The sequence below is a fragment of the Pagrus pagrus genome (assembly GCF_965226575.1).
Source record: "Pagrus pagrus genome assembly, chromosome: 12".
Classification (NCBI taxonomy): Eukaryota; Metazoa; Chordata; class Actinopteri; order Spariformes; family Sparidae; genus Pagrus; species Pagrus pagrus.
The window spans coordinates 24,822,750-24,845,590 of NC_140196.1; the positions used below are offsets into that span (position 1 = coordinate 24,822,750).

Consider the following 22,841-nt stretch of genomic DNA (forward strand, 5'->3'; position numbering starts at 1 on the left):
ACTGCACTGCCAGCTTACAATGGATTTCTAAACCATGTGACTTTATTTGCATACAGGGTATGGTGGAAGGACTGGGATCACCCTAAAGCAAGACAGAGCTCAGGCCCTAATGTCATTCATCTGATCTCGCTGATGTTGATGTACGTCTCTAGATTGTTAACGCAACATGGGGCAAGCAAGGCCACTGGTCAAACAAATTTCCCAGCAAGCCTTCCTTCGTAACTTTTGGAAAGAAAACAACCAAATTAGATAAATGGTGGATAGCCTAAGCCTATATATCGTTTTTGTGTGTAATAAAACTCGGGTTTGCGATTTGGACTCGAGTCACACATAAGTCGCACACTCAGTGACTTGAGACTTGAGATTTGGGACTCGTGAACAATCTTAATTTGTATTATTTTTTGGTGCATCAACATTAAGACGATGTCTGACGAGCTGAATGTCATTCCCTCATGTGTAACCTTACACATCAGGTGCGTGCTGCGAGCGACCACCAACATTTTGTTGACAAGCACAACAACTGCTGCTGCTCTCCCGTTTGTCATAACTTGACTTGAACCAAAGCTGCTACACACGTTTAGTACAGTGTGCTACTTACATGTAAACCTAGAACTGATGGCAAGCAAAACATCTTAGAGAAAAGCCTGGTTCTGATGGGTTTCAGTCCAAAACACAAACATTTCTTTCAGGAATAAAAGTCAGCTGATGTTCACTGTTAAACAACACAGACAACTGTATCCACAAAAATGTTCTGTTCTGTACGAAAATGAGCTGACAGAGCCAATAACTCCATTTCATCATGAGTTTTATATTCATGAGAGGAATCATTTTGGTCACAAAGAAAGGTGCCAATTTTCACAAATGGTAGATATCTCTATTTGAATAAAACTGTTCACATTTTAGAGATAGGAGCGATGATAATACAGTACATGCTTTGAATTCCTCAGATACAATTGTGCAGTGTTTTAAGCAGACTGGTTGGCATGTAGCAGTTGATAGAACGCTTATAACAACCATAAGAGACTTGAGACTTGACTTGGACTTGTGACCAATGACTTGTGAGCATCTCTGAATTCCCATACCAAAGACAGACTAGAAATAGATTAAAAAAATAGGTTGTAACTCAAAACCGACCGTAATAATAATAGTACAGCCAGGGAAAGTGGTATATATGGCTGCTAGTTTGACATTTTCTGTAAAAGTTGATACATTTTGATCTTTTAACCTGGTTGACTGATGATCACAATCGTTAGAAGGGATGGCCGGCGTCTGACCCAATCCCAGAGGAGGAGCGCCAGGCTCTGAAGCCAGTTTTCGTAGTGGCCAAACTGTGTAAGTACATCGTCACGTGATGCACTGCGGCCCAAAAATACTTTTTCCCATAAGCATTGTGAAAGAAGCATCTGTAAAACAATGGATACATTTTTTTGAGCGTCTAAACCCCCGAGAAATCACTGTCATAATTTGAGCCGTTCACTAACATTTGGAAAGTCTAGAAGAGCCGCATGATTAAATTATTTTATCCCCATTCAAGTTAGCCGGCTCGGTCGGCAGAAGTCTCTAATGCGCAGGCTCTATGGATCGTACAATACGGAAACTATGTGGAAGAGCCCTGGCCGGAAGGCCGCACCACTAAGCAGCTTTCATAGGGATGAATGGGACTCCGCCTCGAGGGCCGTGTCCAGTAGTAATAGGTTCATGCGTCGGACTGGCCCAACAATGTGGCGGCCCACCGTGATTTGTCCCGGTGTACCAGATTGACATACCACCCCCTGGCTGTGTCCGTACCTGCCAAGTTTGCACAGATACAACATATAACTTACTGTGGTAGTCTTGGATAACAGTGGCCATGTTTCCATGTAAATCTATCTAGTTCATAGGGTCATGAACTGTTGACCTGAGTATCTGTGTCAGACAGTTTGGGATTAATTCCAAGTGTTTCTTGCCGACCGCCTGGGGCAGGTAACGTTTGCCACACGAGGACACACTTCACACTGAGCCAACATGTTTTCAGGGACAGAAACACTAATCTCTAGCGGTTAAAGCCTGCCTTTCCTGAAAACACATTACACCATAAAAGAGTTATTTGCAAGTTCTCTTTGAACAAGGTCTGAACATTTCTTTGTGCAAAGTAGTTCTCTGTGCCAGATTTTTTGCCTGAAGTCTGGTTTTACAATAGAGAAGAAAAAGAAATCAAACTCTTGCAACACAGCACTAATCTCTCCAGAGCTCCTTAAGGAGGCACAAATCACAGGCTCTTAGTCTATGATTTGATAACCATGAAAAGGTTGATCCCATTGCGCTTCTGAAAGATGAAGCACAGGTTGGAAAAATCTGATTTGGGTTGACAGTAGGAAATGTTGTTTCAGCTGCATATGCTCCTAATCTCCACTCAGCTTCCAAAACTGTTAAGACTGTGCATTAGCAGAAACGTAATTGGATTCAGCAGAAATAACCCCACATCCTGTTTCGTAGAGCTGCACTTTTCAGCAGTAAGTAGCAGACATGATCCCAGATCAGAACTGGGCTCTTATAAACTGCTGATGTTGAATTATAATGAAAGATAAATGAATACTGACATGGAATGATTGTTATTTTTGATGAAGTGATCAGTCTCTTATCAGGTCAAAAGTACAAGCTGAATGGTTTGAATGGCTGAATTGGCATATATACAGTGTCATGCACCGAGAGCATGCATGGTAAAGATTCCGTCTGGGTGCACCTGTTTGCTCCCTCCAAACATGAATGGAAACAATGATTTAGAGATACGGCTCTTTGAGACTTTAACTATCTTACTGAGCTGAAATCAGAGTATGTAATTATAATTTTGGGTGATCATTTTACAGTAACTGTAATGAAAAACATGCAATACCAAAGAGTGCCCACTATGCAAAATCACCTCAGAGCCCAGTGGAGGTTCGGGGGGCTCGGTTATAACTGGCTGACAAGTACGTGCATTTTTAGGCATTTTTCCTCAGACTGGAGTGTTCAAAAAAGGCAGTGTTTTTTAAATGCAGACTATTTTTTATCTAGTGGTTCCCAGGTTTTGGCTTTTAACCCCAATAGAAAAGTCTACTTACAGTCCTCACCTCAGGCTGCATTTGTCAAATAGTTTCAGAGATTTTCCTTCGCAGATTAATTTATTTGAATAATTTTTTGAGGCCTGAAAAGGGATAATTATCTAGTGGGAAGAAAAGGATTAGTGCAAAGTCAGAAACACATGATTTTGTATTCCAGGAAGGTTTTTTCCTTTCCTATCATGTTAATCATCTCACCACTCCTGAGATTTATCCTGCAACCCCCCAACGGCACCGACAGACAGACATGAGTAACATCAGCAACATTTGTTTGAGGACCTCATTGTCTGCGGTGGGAAGAAGAAACTGCACACGCTGAGAAATCATTACAACTATTTATTATTGTTTCATATTACGGACCCAACAATTAATAGACCTTTATGTTACAGTACATGCCACTGCCTTCCTGGCACATATAAAAATAGAAATCATTTGCTTCTAGAAATTGAAATTCAAGACCAAAATTAGAAAGTGTCCAGCTCAGTTGAAGACACCAAAAGGTCACTTTACAGCATCGTACATATAATGTGAGCATTCCACACAGCAGCACTACAGCTGTCAGCGCTAGAGTTAATGCAATTCATGATCCATACCAATAGAAAAGCTGTTTATATTTACCAAACTCCTAATGAAACACTCCTAACACAGATGCAGTGTCAAAAAACAGATGCAAAACTTAAATCTTAAGTAAAACCCATTGTGCGGTCACCACTGTGAAATACTGACAACCTTCAGTCTCAGTGGGAGGGGAATAAAAACAAAAGCCCTGCTATGTTGACAGTGTTACAATGGACTCTGAAATGATGAAACTGGTATAAAGTGCAATACATTGAAACATTTGCGTGAAAAACAAAATCATAATTTCTACTCAACCATTATACCCCAAAAAAAGAAAATGAACGTGAAACATCTCAAACACCTCTCAAGATTTTAAAAGCAAGAGAGAGAATTGGATTTAGTTTGAATTGGCAACAAGAATTAATTTTAAAGAATGACTGGGCTGGTTTACATCGCAGATAAATCACTTTTTTTTCCTTTTTTTTTTTTTTGGAGAGGCTGTAACACCCTTTCATTTTTTCAAATCTTTAATTTAACAACCAGCAGAGCCTCAAGGTAATCACTCTCCCCGGCCAAGAAATAGTTCCAGTATGCAACACCCCGCAAAACAGGAAATTATCCTTGTTACAATTTGTTTTGTTTGTGCATATAAAAGAGACGAGACATATCGTGTTAATTAGTGAGCCTAAAAGGTGCTGGTAGGTGGAATTTGTTACATTTGGACAGAGCCAGGCTGTTTTCCAGTTTCCACTCATTAGCTAAGCTAACCATCGATTAGCTCCTAGCTTCACATTTATTACTGATGTGACTGATATCAATCTTCTCATTCAAGACTCCAACAAAAGGTATTTAACAAAATGTTGAACTTTTTCATTTAAGTGTAAATCTGTGAACAATAGTTAAATCAGAATACAGTTATCGTGTAACAGAAATTATGTTTGCTTTGTAAATATGCGTGCGAGTCTGGCAAAAGAAGATGGTGAGCATTTGTTTTTTCAGTTTCTGGACCCAGTAATGCTGTGAGACTTTAACCTTTTGTAATATGGGTCAGTAAGCTAAGTGGACATGAGGCAAATTAATCCAATGACATGAAAAAGTGACTGCTGTTTTCACATGTCATCATCGAGCACAACTATACAACAATACAGCCTGAACCTGTCTGTGGTATGTTTTCTTCTGTAACAATGAACAAAAACTGGTGTGCAACTGCAGATTTTTAATGAATTTAATGCTGGCTGAAACATAATGCTGCAAGTACTCCACCAATCAGAAATGTGCATAGCAAGAACTATAAACGTGGCAACTTGTGACCTCCTGGAACCAATTTCCTACATTTTATCTTATAGTTTGTGCTCAGTAATATTACTGACACTACTCTGCCCTAAGTGAGATGAGTTACCTCCAGTTTACCAGAACTATACTGTTAGTATAGCTCGCTAGTCACTTTTTCCCCTATTAACATCAGTGTTTTGTATCTTATACAGTTGTTTTTAGCTGTTGGCTCCAAACCGTGGTCTAGGGTTGGGCCGATGAACGATGCCATCCTCCATTACCGATGGCCGACAGCCATTGATTACTAATCCCTGACCATTGGCACGTCGTGATTCAAAAGGCTCCCCACCAGAGAGCACAATTAAGTGGCGTGTCACCTCAGAGTTGCCGTTAGGCAGCAGTTGTTGTTGTTTGTGATATGTGGAGAGAGGAAATGAAAAGAAGTATGTTACTGCTCAGTGCACTAACATCACGTCTCCATGTCCAGTTTATTATTTTCTTATGAAACCTGCTCAGTTAGGCGAAGCCAAGACACTCAGTTAAATTTGTGGCAGCAGTGTTTCTTTTTCTTTTCCTGTCAGAGCAACGGTGGGAAACAGCGGAGGCTACAGTGGTGAGTTAATATGCAACTGCTGCCTTACGACAACACTGAGGGGACACGCTGCATTCATAAACAACCATGTCATCGTCATCACAATGTTTCACTGTAGACATCGTCATATGCCAATTCGGCAGACACTGCCCAACCCTACCGTGAACCCAGACAGGGAAGAGTCTGAACAGCTGATTAGCAGCACCACAAGCCATTAAGGGCAAACCATCTGACATTATTTTCAATTCTATCAAAATAAATATTTCTTTAAAATCAGCGTCAGTCTCAGGGTGTAACACAAGCACATTCTGAAATGTGTTGAGGCTTTTCCAGTTGAGTTGAAGCAGCACTTTTTGTGTGCTGTGTGACTTCATGTTAATGACTCTCCTCTCCTCTCCTGAAGGTGAATTTGCTCAGAGAGGCACTCACAACCCATACTGTTTTGAAATTCACAAGGGAACATCTTAAGAGGAAACATGTCCTGGGCTGGGTCCAGATTGTCTTAGATGTCCCTTTTTTCTTCTTTCTTTTTCTACATCTTTACTTCAAAGGAATCCTCAGAGGACAATCTAACAGCTCACTCCAGAACACTAAAAATCAATGAAAACACATCTAATAAAAACATCTAAAAAAAGAAAAAGAAAAAAATAATAATAAAAGAATACAATCACATTGCTACATTATGTATGTCCCTCCGTATCACTGACAACCTCAATTTGAAGAAGGATGTCTTTAGAGACAAATCATCACTTGGCAGAGAACCACAGAGGCCTTCCTGTTATAATATCTCCTCCACAACTGTCTCATTAAGAGACACTCAGTGTGACCTAGACAACATTTCACAACAAACATTCGAAGGGAAGCACATTCAGAGGTAAAAGCTATGCTCAACTGACCTCACTTCAACTCAAACCATTTTAAAATTAATAAAACTTAAAGTATCAGCTGCGTCGAAGACAAAAACGGACACATTTAACAGGATGAACAGTCAACAACTCCACCTCAACCTTGTTCAGAAATTAAAATCTTCCATGAAGAGTTGTGAGACATTTTTGTCTTCACTCTTCAACGTCTTTGTCTCCCAACATGTGACAGCAGTAGATGTTTGTGAAAAAGAGGACTAGACTGCAGTCAGAAGTTTAGAGGCTGTGTTTGAAGTTGACAGCCAAGCACAGAGGAAACAAAAAGGCATCACCGCAGGAGCTGATGATAGCTCTCAGTGCTGAGCAGAGTGAGTCAGCTCCACTGATCCCACAGCAGCGTCAGGTCTATGAAGAGGAGCTGTATGAGGAGCTGGACGTGCTCCTGCCTGACTTGCGTTCGTAGTTCACCAGCCGCTGTCCAACCAGGTATCTGGAGGAGAAACAGGAAACACCGTTCAGTAACTGTACTAAGGTACATGCATCTTTTTGCTGGTTGGAAGGTGGATCACTCTTCAGCTGTGTCTTTTATTCTCAGATCAGTTATACTGTTCAGCGCTGACTATAACAATGCTATCGGCTTTTTTCAAGTCCACAAAACATTTCTGGAGCCTCACAGCAAAACAGCGTTGCAGCGTTCTCCTAAACAACTGAAGTACATGGGGACTTGTTTTAAAACATTGAAAGCAACCAGAAAATAGCATTAAATGGCCTCCGAAAGCCCCAAGATCCTAAATTGACTTGAAAATATACTAGTTAGATCCTCGATGTGTGGTTGAGCTCTTGCACCCACTTCAGACAAAGCGCGCTAATGCTTCTAGGTTAACAGCTATAGTGGAGATTTTGGCTTTATACAGGGTATAAATAACTTCATAAGTTAATTTAGGAGCTTGAGGCTTCTGAAGTCTTGGATCACACTGGATGAGCTGTATGGAGCCATTTCATGTTATTTTAAAAAACATTTTCAAACAAGTCCCCAGCTACTCGTTTAGGAGAATGCTACAATGCTGAATTTTCATTTTTTAGTGAACTTATCCTTTAAGGTCCAATGTGTAGGATTTAGGAGGATCTATCAGAAATTAAAATAATATTATTGTATAATCAGATGAAACTAAGAATTGTTTTATTTCGACAGCTAAGATATAAAATCTAAGCCTTTTAGATCTGCAGATCGAGTGGGTCCTCTGAGACCACCATGTTGCACAGCCATGTTTTTACAGTAGCCCAGGAGGGACAAACCAAACACTAACTCTAGAGAAGGCCTTTCACATTTCTCGGCCAGCATAGGGGAGGATGAGTCGAGGAGTGTTCAGTTGGTCGCAATCTGCAACCACATTGCTAGATGCCAGCTCATGCAAATCTAGATAATTCAACTGATTTTGACTTGTAGAAGATTTTAAGCCTATGGAATCTTTATGATGAACAGAAAATATTGACTTATATTGCCGTATGAATACTGACTGATAGAGGTGGGTGCAATTCATCGATGTGGCGATGCATCGCGATGCGTCACGTGACGATTCGGCATCGATTAATTAACGTCGATGCTTTGCTAGGTCCGCGCATTTAGACAGAAGGCGGCAAATTGGCGGTCTGTTTTGGTCCGCCAATTTGACGCCTCTAAGGGTACACTTACTGCCGCCTCCATTGCTATCTAAATCCGAGGCGTCAATGTGCCGGCAATTGCGGGACATGGGCGGGGGTGTCGATAACGTGCACTGTTGTGTGACCCGCAGCCGGGAGTTTTAAAACCAGGAAACAGCTGATCACAGCAGTCAGTTCATCACTTCATCCGCGGATGTCAAGATGAGCAACTGGAAAGCCGCTGAGATCCGGGAGATGCTACCGTCTCCTCGGTCTCTGTAGCTGACAGCTAGCGGACACAACCAAACAGCTAGTAGCTGCTGACTGTCAGCTGTTGTGTAGCGGCAAGCTACGAATGGTCGCTACTTTCAAATTAAAAGCCCCCCGCTAAGAACCCAGTTCTAAAATCCAATGGGGTGCAATGTAAAGCTCTTATTTTGAAGACAACTTTGTTGTCACTGATCACTGGCCAACTTCGTGCTTCACGCCACGTCACATCACATGTTTACGCCTCATTAAATCCAGGGCTTGACTGTTTTCAGTGTTTTCCGCCAATAGAGGGGGCTCTCCTGCAAGTGGAGCTTTCCCTGGTCAAAGTTAAGTAGGTCAAAGTGCAAATGTTTACATAGTCATAAAATAAAATATTTTGTGTCTTTGAAAAATACAAGTCAAATGTTCAAAAAACCTTGTTATTTACTTTATGAGTGTAGTTTTAGAGGAACTGAGTTAATTGATAGGCTATTTATTTACAAATATAGCCACAGATGAAGACAAAATCAATCTTGTATGGAAAAAAGCATTAAAAATTGCAATAATCGAAGAATCGTGGCCAATAATCGAATCGAAGCTCCCATAATCGAAATCGAATCGAATCGTGAGGTACCATTGTTGGAACACCCCTACTGACTGATATGACAACAATCATCGGAATACAATTTTGCCATATCCCTTCGCCCTACTGCCCTCTGTCTTAACTTTCTCTGGATCAGTAAATAGCACGATTGACTTAAACACTATGCTCCTTTACCCCAATGTGTTAGATCACACACTAGTTTTTTCGGGTCTACTAACTTGTCATTCTTGATGTGTTCGTAGAGACGTTTGAACTGTCGTATCTGGAAGGACAGTATGGCCAACAGCATGACCACCATCAGCAGGAACGGATAGATCCTCCTCTCCACCAGCGTCTGCATCTCCGGCTGCACACCTATAAAGGGAGGGAGGGCGGGGAGCAGGGAGGTTGAGGGGGAGGTGGGGGGAAGAGAGAGAAGAGAGTAAACACTGCAACAGAATCTACTCTTTAAGAGTGTGTGTGTGTGTGTGTGTGTGTGTGTGTGTGTGTGTGTGTGTACAGAGTAAATGAAAGACAAAAACAATCAATTGCACTTTGGCTAAAATCCTGATTACAACAACGGCTGGGAATTCTTAATTGACTGGTTGTTTAAATGCAAGTGTTGTCTGAGTCAACATCAAAAACACTTGTTTTTGTCTGAAAAAAAATTGGTGCTTTGGGAAGGCTTTGCATAAAAAGCACTTCTCAAATGAGTGGCGTGTCCAAATGAGTAAGGCTCTGCCTGCGCTGTGGGCCTGATGAGAGTGCCTGCCTGCTACCTCTGTGCCTCAATTTCTAATTTAGTCACCACCAAAACCAACAAAAGAAAAACATAAAGTTAAGAGTCCCTTTGGTTCTGCTTACTTTCTCATCCACTTGCAGGGTAGTCAATTTTATCACATTTGAGTGATATTTATTTTTCATTTTGTTTATTATTAATGCAATATAACATAACAAGAAGGCACAATTGGATGTAGGGATGAGCAATCAGGAAGAAAAATAATGTCGCAATCTATTTAATCTCAGTCATGACGCACGACATAAACTGCAACTTTTTCACTCGATTTTGAAATGCCCTGTATATTAGGACCAGATTTTCATTAGCCTATACATTTCTCCACTTGCACCACTAAAGGAAAACAAGATTTATTCTTTTTTGACACAAGCTTCTCATCTGCCATGAGTCTAGCTTTAGCTCACATTGCTTTGTTTACAGTACATCACCAAAGGCAGAGCCAAACATTTCTCCAATTAGAATCTAAAAGCCATCTAATTGGCTGCATCAGCCTGCTGGTTTGTTGATGCAGCGCGTAACCACTAGTCACTGAGGTTGTTTGAAGTTAGATAACAGAAGTAACAGGAAATTAAATACTGCAATCTCTATGAAAAGTAGATGACGGACGCCTTCAAGATCATTCATGATCTAAAGGAATCGTCCCTAACTGGACAGTGTTAAAACATACTGACATGTAGAGTACAGTGCAACAGTTTACACTGAAGTGAAGTTTGGCTAATGCTTGTGACATGACATGTAAGATTTGGTGAAGTATGTTTGTAACAATGATGGATAATGAGTAATGAAAACAAAAAGATGTGAGTGATCTTGGTCTTGATGGTTAATGGTTAAATGAGATACATGTACTGTTCAAAAACAATATTTCTATACAGGCATGCTTGTTGCAACTTGAAGCCAGTTCACATAGTGAACAAGGACTTATAATAGCATTCTAACATATGTGCAACGTCAAGCAAATCCCATTCTGAGCTGTAAAGCAATGTAGTGTGTCAACATTAATGTAAATGATAATGAAATCCTAAAGCAGGGAGAATGAAAACTGATTATTCTTCATTAGGCCATCTTTGACCCCACTCACAGGGAGTTAGTGATGGATGAGAGATGCTGAGCAGCGGGGGAGACAACAGAGAAAAGGAGCAGAGATGAAGGAAGCTCTTCTCTTTTCCTCTACTACCTTGAAACTGATGCTTGTCAGAGTACTAGGTACCAGAAAAGTCATACTCAACCCAGACACAAGCACACACAGAGACTCACCCAGCAGTGGTGTAATGCCTTTAGAGATTGTGTAGGGCACACACAGAGACAGCAGCAGGACACAGATGACTGGGGAAGCCAGCCCTCGCACAATGAAATGGAGGTCAATGTTTCGGATACCGTTAGCATACACCTACAGCAGAGAGAGGGAAGTTCAGTTCTTTTTGTCTTTAAAAGTGAATTACCCCAACAAAATTTGGATTAGTTCATGGAATAGGCTTCTATAGACACGTATTAACAGGCATTATTTTTTATAATGTGGACAAGATGTATATTAGGATCATATAAAGACATGTATGTTTGTCTTTACAAAGTATTAAAACAAGAGTGATCCCATTTTACTTAAAGAAGCTCGGTAGGAGGTGAGGCTGACCTGCTCGATGACGGTTTTGAGCCACCACTGGGGGCCCATCAGTGTGATGGCAGCAATGATTTTAGCATGGAGCACGCCCAGAGCCCAGTCCTGCCACACACAAACAACAACGTCAACCATTTCAAAACCAAGACACAATGAGATTTGTTCCAAAATGTAAGTTTCTGCAAATCCTGTTTTGACAATGAATGCTGGCTGGTATTATTTGAAATTGTATTGTAATTTTTTATAACCTTACTTTGAGAAACATAAGCATTTTTCTCTAGAAACATTCTTTTTCAATTTAATGAAATAAGCAAAAGTTGTCAAATGCTAAATGTCATCTAAACACACAAAGAAGATTGACCTGAGATTTGATGTTTGAGGTAACTGTCAATACTTTCTAACTTTATATTAAAAAGGGCAGTGTCGGTGTGAATAATCTATGACTTCTCAGACGGATGAAACCAAATGATGTGAATGATTTCACATATTCACACACATACAAATTCTATAGTCCTACCTGCCAGGGGTAGAAGAGAGGCGTCTGGTCCAGTGGGACTCTGAGAGGAGCTACGATGACCAGTTCAAAGAGCAGACCCAACAACAGAGGAATCACCCCGGCTAACATCACAGCCACCACAATGGTCTTTAGGATCTGTTCTCACCAAGACATCACATTCAAACCACCCAAATACACATTAAAATCATTTGCAATGTAATACAGAACAGCAATGTATACGCCATACACTGGGAGGACCAGACAAACATCTACATTACCATGAATGTCCACTCCTGGACTTTGATCATGATGACAGATCGTCCCTGTGGCATCCAGGACAGCATCACGGTCGCAGCCCGAATCGACAGCCAGCACACGTACAGACCGCTGGCCGCTGTGTACAGCTCGTGAACCATGGCGCTGCCCATCCAGAAAGACATCAGCCAGCGACCCGCACACACTGGGAGAAAGGAAGAGAGAGAGGGCGGTAAGAATGGAGGTGTAAAGAACGACTGATAACGGGAACAGGCGGTCTTGTGGCCACAACTTACCGGGCAGCGTGAGGCAGATCAGACTAGCCAGTAACAGCGTCACACACATGAAGACCACCAGGAGAATTATCTTAACAACCAAAAACACACAAAAATCAGTTTGCAGGTAGCAGCAGCAGCACGTGCTTCAACAGTGACAGGACACATGAGTGTGTTCTGATGTGGATAATCGCAATGATGCATGTCACCTTGAGAGGGAAGTTGATGGGCCGATGGTAAGACTGGAAACCCACAGGACCGCCCTGCTGCAGAATGGCCTGATGGGCAGCATGAAGCCCTTCCCCAAGGCCAGGGATCCTGTTGTTGTTATGGCGACCAGGAGGGTTGTTGTTTGGTGGGTTATCATCATCTTCATGGTCTCCCAGCAGGTAGGAATGAAGGTCACTGCGGGGGAGCCGTTGATGAGTAATTATTTTGTCTGATTACTACGACTGTGAAGTGACAGAATGACACTGGACAAATAGAGCAAACTATGATTGAGGCTCCGTCATGTGGATCTTGTGGTCCACACTTGACACCAGTTATGGTCGACGAAAATCATTTTAAGACAACACTATATACTAACTATGTTAACATTTATGCCATTGTACCATTTTACATTCTTTGTTGCAACATCTGTGTTAATGTGTGTGTGTGTGTGTGTGTGTGTGCCTCCAGCCTACAGCATGTATCCAGCGGTGAATGTCCAGGCGTGGACGAGCCGTTTGAGCCACTGGCGAGTGTGACCCTGCTCCAGCAATGCCGGCAGAACAACCTGAAGCAAGAGCAGCTCCAATGACAGCTCGCTGACCGGAGCGTCGCTGCAGAGACAAGACATAAACCAAACTCAATCCACATTCACTTTATAGTATACGTGAAACTAGGAATGGAAGCCCATTTTCTCTAGCAGCTTCCTATTTTGGTTATGCCTCACTGAAGAATAGCATTATGTTTACCTGTAAAGCATGACGTTGTAGGGCAGGAAGGTTGGGAAGAGCAGTTTAATGATTCTGATAGGAAGCCAAAGCATCAGCAGGACTATGGAGCCAAAAACCACCTGGAAATACACACATGCACACAAACAACACACAGAGATAAGAGACAAACACATTTTTTCACTAAAGGAGTCAAGTTAAACCAATGTGGGAAACTGGTTTTTAAATAAGTTTGAGACTTCTAAGTAATTCTAAGTAAAATTCTGAAATAAATCGATATGGCTGTCAAAAAAAAAATATTTCTGAAAAGTCTTGCATCCTAGTTATGTGTGCTGTGTGACTCAACTCACTGTTGAACTTATGTCACAAAATTTGGCCACAGAATGAGGCTCCTACACCGCCGCACAACTCATCGCAACCTGGCCATGTTCTGCTTTATTTAAATGGTGCCTAAACTGTGTAATTGTAAATAGCACATCCACAAGGATTATACTGATAGAGGAGCTATTGTAACAGACATGAGGTGGAGGCAGAAAGTTCAGACAGTGGTATCTCTAAACCTTAGCAAATAAAACTAACGTATAATAAACCTATGCCTATTAGCTTTATATGACGCTTCGGCAAAGTGTCAGTAAGGAAGATCTTATTCTTCTCACTCTTTCAATTGGGATATCAATGGGAAACAATACTGATAATGATATACGATTCTTTATGCCTCTATTCCTTGAATCAATCAGTCCTCAGAGACTGTTCTTTAAATATCACTTTGTTTGATTAGTCTTACTTTCAACCTACATATGCAACATCCACACCCTCCCCATCACCTCTTTAGCCCTCAGGATGATCCAAGTGTTTCAAACTTACATCTACTGGTTTAAATCCACCATCAGCAGAGTTTAAACTGCAGAGATTTCAATCTATCTTATATCTGTTGCAACCTCAATAAATGTCATTACATACTTTCAAATGATCTCTTCTTATTAAAGTGTGCTTGTATCCATTTATATTGATTTTTTTTAATCCCTGATTTCCATTCTTGCACTTTTTTAATGTTTTATGGCAATTCTAGCAGAAACCTTGGCACTGTTATGCCTCTCAAAGTTAGGTTTGGGAAAGAATAGAAGAGGAGGATACTTGACTGACCACAGAGAGTATAAACCTCCGCAGGTGTCTGTAGATGGGCAGGTGGATCATCTCTTGGACTGGGTTGAAATCTGGATCGTTCAGGTTCCTCAGGAACCACAGCACACCAGGCCGGAGCACCTGCAACCAAACAAACGTGCAATAGCGTGAGATTTTAAAAGCTACAGATGGTTTGTCAGGTTTTACATCAGGAACAATGCATGACTGTGACTGGATGAAATCCTCCATTTTACCTCTCTTAACAAAAGAATGAAAGAGGCGAAGTAGAAGACGTAGACCATGCCGACCAGCCAGTGGAGGAACATGGTGGTACCGGGGGCAGAGTCAAAACTCTGCTCCCTGTCTTTCAGCGTTGCATCAAACATTTCCTGCAATGAACAAAGGACATGCTTTACTGTCTGGGTTTTCAATACCAAGGCAAAAACCATCTGTTTTTTGGGGAATTGGTCCAAGAAATTTAATGTTTGAAGATTTTTTTTCCCAAATTGAGTGTTTAATCAAGTTTCTGTTCGAATCAGTACACGCTGCATAATCATGACAGCATCTAATCTGTTTTGTTAGTCATTAACGGCCAGTAAGTGACCGTGATCCATCGAGTTTACTCTGCATGATTGACTTACCAGCGAGCAAATGTCAAGCCACCAACCACAAATCAGTGGGAACAAGCCTATCTCCATGACAACCAGAAGGGATACCTGCGACATATAAAAACATAAACACAATTTAGTTGAAGTTTTCATAATTTGTTCCTGTAATCCTATTTTTTCTTAATTTGAAAGCTTTGCTGGTTAGATAAAAAGAAAAAAAACCTTTTTGGAAACATTCCAATCTTTCATCTCTAATTTACCTTGACAACAATGTAGCAGACACCCAGGAGGCGTCTGGACCGCTGGAACCTCACTAATGAAGCCAGTGCCTGAAGGAGGAACAGTTAAGGACTGAAACCAAAGTGTGCAATAAAGAACATTGTCTGTACTTCAAGCAGCACAATTGAGTTTTTCTTTTGAACACATTCATATAAACTCTTGAAGTCAAAACAATCTAGCATTCCCTAACATTTGTTGTCAGACATGTACGTAAAAGGGAGGAACTTAAGGTTCTTTGCAAAAGTATTGACCTTAATTTAGGATATACATTCTAAAATAAATAAAAACATTAAACAAAACACACCAAAGACAACTGACACAACTTCAAACAGTTATACACAACCATAATAGGCAACTAGAAATGTCAGACATACTGTAGGTCATTTCATACACAAACAGTAATTTAATGTATATAAAGGATACGTGGCAGACTATGAGAGCCCCAGCCAGGAGAATGTACCCCAGTATGGTGGTGATGAGGCCATCAAAGTGTGAAGCTTTGACCTGCAACCACAACAAAAAATCATCATCAAATACATTCCATCACTGCATGAAAAACCCAAATATTAGAATTCAAACTGGACAAGTGTCGACTCGTGCATTTCTCTGCACTTACATAATCTTCAAAGCCCAGTCCAACCACTGAGAAATGGCCAATGTGATACGGGCAAAAAGCTAGAGAGAAATACAGAGGTTAGGTTAGAATCTGTAGTTTAGTGTAGTGTATGAGAAGGTACACAGGACTGTGTTGTATCAATTAATTATGGTGGACAACCTACATAGATAAGAGCTAATTCCACTGTAATGGTACACCAAAAGCTTGATAAGATTCTTGAAAGTAATGACAGCATGTACATCATTGTTACATTGCAGGTTTAACTTACCAAAGACCAGGATGAAGAGTGTGTTGAGAGAGACCACCCAGAACACATGCTCCTGGAGAAGAGACACAAAACAAGGATCTCTGACAAGGTTCAACTATTTCTAGCTTTAAAGCAAATGTATATGCATCATATCAACATGTAACATGCAATTCCATGGATGTTAAAGGGAAATTCCAGTTTATAGAAGGGGTGAACGAAAAGATCTTTATCTACTACAGTTAAGAATTGATTCACAAATGTCAAAAATGGATTTTTTAAATGTAGCTCAATAATGTGATGACGATGGAATAGAAAATCTGGAACACGACTGCAGCACCCCGAAAACTACAGCATATAGAGTTACATTGTAGTTCATCTTCAAAAAGGCAGTGGTTGTGAGCATTTTTTAAAATTTAAATGACTAAATAATTATACTTGCAAGACAAACATGAAGTAGGCCTACAGTACTGGTCATGGCTGGTTGGTTGGTCACGTAACTAATCACCTTCACTGTACAGACTTGCAAAATTGGGACTCACTATAAAGCGTACTCTCTGTCTAGAAAGTGTGTGCACTTACCAAGAAAACTAGCGAACCATCCAGCCCCAGCATCTGGGACACAAACAGAAATATATGTCATTATGATACTTTAAGACACATGTGAATCAACATGGCAATAACACTAGTCCTACTACAACTGTTGCTGCTAATAACACAGCTGTAACTCCTACTAATACGAAGACATTAACTGACCCCAGGCCAGCTACAAACAGCATCCCTCAAAGTGGCAGGAATTCAGAGTGCTGCTAAAGGACACTACAGCAAGATGGAGAGTTCCCGTCACAGGAGCTTTTAGCCCACATTCATCTGCCCCCTAACAGCTACCCTGTTTGCACTTCACTTTTTCAGCATTGTGTCCGAGCTGTATCAAAACACTTCATAGAGCAGGAGACAGAGGGGTAAAAAACTGATGTCCCACCCGTTCCCAGGTCAGCTCCTCTGCTGCACGGTCCCACTCCAGGGCGTTCCAGTTCAAATCTTCTGCAAAGGACAATCAGAAACAACTGAAACAATACGGAAAACCAACACCAACAATCTGCAGTGAAAATATGTTTCCATGGCTTTGTTACCATCTACGTTTCTTTTCCCTGCCATGGTTTAGGTCTATTTACTCCTTTATAGAGAAATGAACATTAACACCAGTTGACACAGAGCTAAACATCAGCTCAATCTTAAAGCTACCTTTGAAGCATTTATGTTTATGTTGTTTAATTAAACTGATCACATATCCACATTTCTCAACTTTCCTATCATAATTTAATAACTGTATTTCCCAGAAAAGTGCCAATGCACAGTAGTTCTGCCTGCACTTAACACTGCGAAGTAGAACGCCTGAAAGCCTGTACTTTAAAGTGCATCACACTGACCTTGTCCTCCATTATTGGCATCAGCAGCATCCTCTTCCCTGCCTTCCTCATCTTCATCCTCCTCTTCGTCGTCCTCCCGATCGTCGTCTTCTTCCTCATCGTCAAGATCAGCCTCATCTCTGTGGTTGCCAGCTTCATGTGGGTTGGCAGGTGCCGCCCCGTCTGCAGCAGGGTCTCCAGGGTGCTGGGCTGGAGCTCCATCGGCAGCAGCCTGGGCGTTGTTACCACCTGGAGCCTGTAGAATCATTAAATAACACTTACAGTAGCGTACCTACAGCATAGCCTGCACACAATTTTTGAGTTCTTCTATGTTCATTAATCGTAGTCATAGTTTTGGATTTGGCAATTATAAAAGGACAGCTTGATGTTTGAGACGTGAACTGGATTGCTCATTACCAATAACAACAGCAGAGGACTGACATAGTGTAGTCACTGTTTTACTCATGTTGTATGTGTAAACACAGACAAATGTCTAGGCCAGCTATCCGAAAAGATAACTGTCCTGAAGGTTCCTCTAGGAGGGAAGCCTTGGTCAGACCAGGCAGGCACAAAACAAATGCAAGCCACCACAGAAAACTTCACAGTGTGGGAGAAAGTTAAAGTTGCATCAATTATTTTTCACCAAAACAAAGAAAAAGTTATCTTAACCAAAATTCATGTGACAAAAATTGTCTAAAAAAAACCCAAAACAAACTAAGAATAAATGCCTTAGGTAATCATAAACTCCACTGGCTTATCATTTACAGAAATGAACCTGTCATGGTGCCAACTATGTCAGAGTGCATCAGTGGTACAATACATGGGGAAGCCAATACACTTCATTCGACCACTATCTGCTCAGCTTTGTCTGCAGGTAGAAAACCAATGCAAGTTAAATGCAACATAACTTGATCTCACCTCATTAGCAGGTACAGGACCGTTAGGCTGATTAGGAACAAGAGGGGGTTGATTCTGCTCTAACCACTGAGGGGCACCACCATGGACTATCTGCTCTCTGAGCCACACCAGGCTGATGAAGGCGCACAGCGTGCAAGTGACCACAAAACAGCCCTGGAGGCAGTCAGCAAGCAGGTTTTGCCTGCGAGGAAGAGATGAATCATTATGTTAATCACAGTTAACTTCACTACAGAGAGCTGAACAAAGGGAAAGAGGAGATGACATAATGGATGGAAGGAGCTATTACCAATAAGCACACTTCCTACAGGGTTACTTTTAAATGTTGTAAATTTTACATGTTAGAGTGTGTTTACAGGTCATACATACTATATGTGAAAAAGTAGCATAAAGTATTTTATACTAGCTTTGGCTCCAGGTAAGGCTGCATGTAATCTGACAAACTGCCCCCAGTGATGTCATTCAGCGGCTAAGTTGCATTGCACGAAATGTAAGCATTAGGTTTTGAAAAGGAAGAAGAATGTGTGGGGGGAAAAAAGACGATATCTCTGATTCTGCTGTATCAATTTGTTTTTAAACTGTCCATAATAAGTCCAACAGTGTTCTAGAAGTGCAGTGCTACCCAGTGGGCTGCTTTTCAAAACCTGGCCAACATTGCCCACAATGCAATTTAGCCACTAAGTGACATCAATGGAGGCAATTTATCAGATTACAGGCAGCTTCCTCTGGAGCCACAAAAGTCTTTATACTACTTTTATCACACTTGCAGTAGTTCTCCCAAGACCTGGAAACACACTTTAACGTGTAAAATTGGTGGAGTTACCCTTTAAGAAATGTGTTTATTTATAATAGCTCCTTCCATCCACCATGTCATGTCATCTCTTCTTTCCCTTTGTTCAGCTCTCTGTAGTGAAGTAATATGAGCAACAGAAAGAACATGACTGTGAGAGCAAAGGGCCAAAACAAAGAGCAGAGAGTCATTTGAACTTACGTTGAAAGCATATCTAATGGCAGGGTAAGGAGAGAGCTCACAGAGCCGGTAAATAAACACTTGTAGATTCGACCTGTTAGAAAAAAAACAAACATTCAAGTTTACTCTTTCTTCAAGCTGAGAGGAATGGTTGAATTTGCATTAGTTTGTAACATCTAGTTTTAGTACTTCTAAAATGTAAACGAACACCCAACGTTTGTTTTCTACTGAACTTTTCCCAAAACTTTGTTGGAAGTAAGATACATACACTATGCTGCACCAGTTTGACAACTGCTGATATAACACCCTCACATTTTGTTTGAACAATGAAATGATGTGACGTACATGCTGTGAGAGGCACCACGCCTAGCCAGGCAAAGGCCACCAGTGTGTAGTGGAACCAGTATCTGATGGCTGTTCCAATACTGGTGACCAGCCCCGCAAAGATGTCCTGTACCGGCAAGCGAGATGGCATGTCTGGAGAGTAGACTAGGGAAAGGAGAGAATGAGGGAGGTAAATGAGAATGAGGATAGTGGAAGTAAGGAAAATACATAGTTATACTGTAATAGGGCACTTAGAGGAGCTAACACAGAGTGAACAGAATACTAATGTACTGATCCGACTTAATGAAAAGCAAACAACTTACTTGGTGTAAATGCAAACCTGTGTTTGCATAATTCACAGTATTCTTTTCTGCTGTGTTTCAGCCACTGCAGTAAGCTGTAAGTACAAAGGACAGGCAGTGAGTTTAGTCTGTTCATCCAATGGGAACTTTACACCATCTGCACTTCATGTCCAACAATCTTACTCTCTGGCCCTGCAGTAAAAATCACTCATCTTTTCCATGATTCTTTGTCAGGTGTGCAATTATTCATTTATTACCTATTTTCAGGTACCTCAGGGTGTCTACAGGCATCAGACACTTAACTTTAATACTTCTTAAGATGTTTTCGACATTATTTAACAAAACGTAAGACCTGTTTAGATTCAGTGTTGGGTTTAAAGATTTGTAACATTGGAAGAGCTTGACTCATTCTGACAAAAATAGATTCTAAGATGTATAAATGAGCTTAGATTAAATGTTTGTGTGAATTAGGAACTCGCAAATTCAAATTCAAAATGACTTAAGACATGTAAGGCCTAATATTTACAACATTTTAAGACTTAATAAGGACCTGCAGACACCCTGTACATCTAACCCTGCCACTCTCTAACTTCCCCGGAGAATTATTTCCCTGTGTTGGAATTTCAACTACAAAATGCAAACAAAGTCAACAAAACTGACTGAAAATGTGGACAAATGAGATCAAAAATAAGGAGAGGAAAGGCAGGAGAAAACAATGGAATCACACAGATTTCCCAATTTGAAAAACTTGGTCACTCAACGTACCATTCCTGATGGATAAACTTGATGCTGCCGGTACAGACACAGGGGTGGTAGAGCGGCTTATCCTGGGTCCCCTCCGAACGACATACCCGACAGATGTCCGCTGCACAGAAGGCACATAATTACACAACTTGGCATACCACGAGATCCTACTACTGCAAAACTTCTTTTAATCAACTAGGCACACCTCGGATATGATGATGAATGTTAAAGACAGTAAAAATATATGCAAGCTTTCTGCAGAACATTAACACTCTCAGTGGTTTCCAGAATTGAAAACCAAGACAGATTTGGGATAGCATGACTATGTATCTTCAGTGAATAGGACAGGTCATATACTGACAGTAGGGCAAACTGTAATCCTTGGATTACCTGAGTCACTGCATGCCAAAAATAAATTAACTATAACTAGTCCTGGATGCAAGAGAATAACACCAGTTAGGGAGGCCAGAGTGCATTTTGCCTGACCAGCTTCATAAATAAAAATTATGGTATAACCATAATCAAAGACTATCACAGACTAATGATCATTCCCTTCCCTGTAGCATAAATAACGTTAATGCTGAGAGAGAATGTGCTCACGCGTTAACTTTAAGTAACTCAACGTTAGGTGTCCAACGGTACATTCGTTTGGTCTAAGATTAATGACAACTACAAGGTTAAAGTATGTTGGACTTATTGGTGTTATCAATGTTTGTCTTTGGTATGAATGAGTGTAACGTCTGTTACCACAGGTGACCGGCGGTACAACGTGACGTTAGCTGTTATCATAACTTCCTGCACTTATTGTTATGATAACAGTTGCATTAAACTTAATGAATATTAGCCTGTAACTAAATAATTAGCCAGGTTATGTATGACTTTAATGTGAAGTCGTGTACTAGGACGCCTATCACCGCAGCCCTCTTAAGGTGGATGTAGTGTTTTTGAAAGCAGACAGCAGAAACTTAACGTTGCTGGTTTTATTTACAAGCTAACCGGAGTAGGCTACTGCTAGTAAGCTAGCCAGCTAACGCTAATTGGCTAGCGTTTTTTTAAAATTCTGGTGAACCTTTGTCTGCATAACAAAGTGTTGAATCGGTAACTGCAACTGAAGTAATTAAGAATGGGTTAGAATACGATACAGACATTGTTGAAGTAAGCGCGAACATTTGGGGCGATCAAGTTTTAACATAGCTAGCTACCTTCCTCGGCGGTGTCCATCTTGACTGGCTGCTGTGGCAGCCCTGCTCCACAGTAGTCACAGTAGTTATGACCGCGAGCTATCTACGTGTAAACATTTCGAGTGAGTCTTTAGTCCAAGCTCCGATTGACTTTGACGGGACCATACGTTTCACAATTACAATAAAGCCTTTTCACTTCATGATTCATCAGCGGCCGGTCAAAACATACTTAAAGCAACATGTGATTGTGCGGTAGTTTCACCACTAGATGGCACCCAAGCGCAATCAGCCAGCCTGACAAATACCTCTATTTAAATACACAGGACCAAAACTTTTGCATGACTGCAGAGTTTTCTGTTGTTGAGATGCAAAATAATGTGGATAGTCTTATGTCAGGCAGACTGACGACATTAACCAGCCTCTTGGTAACACCCCTCTGTGTCTGCAGTGATGGAGGAAGTATTCAGATCTTATACTTTAAGGTGCACTATGTAGTTTTGGGGAAGAAATTCAGAAAATCAGAAGAGAAAGATCTTCATTGACTGATATTTTATGCCTAAACAAACCGAATAAACAAACTGTCTTCGTTTTCATGACTGAATAAACTGAATGAGCACAAACTGACCTTAAAGGACAACACAATTTCATACTGTTTTACTTTGTTGATATTTGGCGGACCCCAACACCTTTCTAGCTTCAAACTGTATTTCTGGGAGCCTTATTTTCATCTGAGAGCAAAAATAAATATTTCTGAGTTTGTATTATTAGCCTATCAATATTGTAAATATTAAAATTCTGTGTGAGAATTTCTTCTCTAAAACTGCATAGTGCCCCTTTAAAAGTACAGTAAATATAGTCTGTCACAAGTCCTGCACTGAAACATGTTGCATAGCTAACTAATACTTATGTAATGTCTCAGTGAC

At 40.9% G+C, this 22,841-nt stretch overlaps 1 protein-coding gene across 2 annotated transcripts; it reads right to left on the reverse strand.

Moving 5' to 3' along the window:
- Positions 1 to 3,400: 3,400 nt before the first annotated feature.
- LOC311266889 (E3 ubiquitin-protein ligase MARCHF6-like) lies at positions 3,401 to 22,174 on the reverse strand. 2 transcript variants are annotated; one of them, XM_084369529.1, is made up of 26 exons: positions 21,940 to 22,174; positions 20,759 to 20,858; positions 20,015 to 20,088; positions 19,713 to 19,856; positions 19,389 to 19,461; positions 18,401 to 18,581; positions 17,504 to 17,738; positions 17,056 to 17,114; positions 16,656 to 16,688; positions 16,098 to 16,149; positions 15,830 to 15,888; positions 15,637 to 15,717; positions 15,195 to 15,263; positions 14,968 to 15,042; positions 14,581 to 14,715; positions 14,348 to 14,467; positions 13,226 to 13,326; positions 12,953 to 13,090; positions 12,479 to 12,674; positions 12,291 to 12,360; positions 12,018 to 12,199; positions 11,761 to 11,895; positions 11,259 to 11,348; positions 10,886 to 11,018; positions 9,075 to 9,210; positions 3,401 to 6,852 (listed from the first exon to the last, which is right to left on the reverse strand). In XM_084369529.1, the coding sequence occupies exons 1-26, from the start codon at positions 21,956 to 21,958 to the stop codon at positions 6,768 to 6,770; spliced, it is 2,775 nt and encodes a 924-aa protein (XP_084225655.1). In that variant the 5' UTR covers positions 21,959 to 22,174; the 3' UTR covers positions 3,401 to 6,767. The 2 variants fall into 2 exon arrangements, with proteins under 2 accessions (XP_084225655.1, XP_084225654.1); XM_084369528.1 differs by having other exon boundaries at positions 17,056 to 17,117.
- Between the last annotated feature and the right edge of the window lie 667 nt (positions 22,175 to 22,841).

Coding starts and splice junctions, on each gene's coding strand:
- LOC311266889 (XM_084369528.1), bottom strand. Junction 15,264..15,636: donor GGGCTCTCATAGTCTGCCAC/GTATCCTTTATA, acceptor TTCCTCCTTCAG/GCACTGGCTTCATTAGTGAG. Junction 13,091..13,225: donor TACAACGTCATGCTTTACAG/GTAAACATAATG, acceptor TTGTCTCTGCAG/CGACGCTCCGGTCAGCGAGC.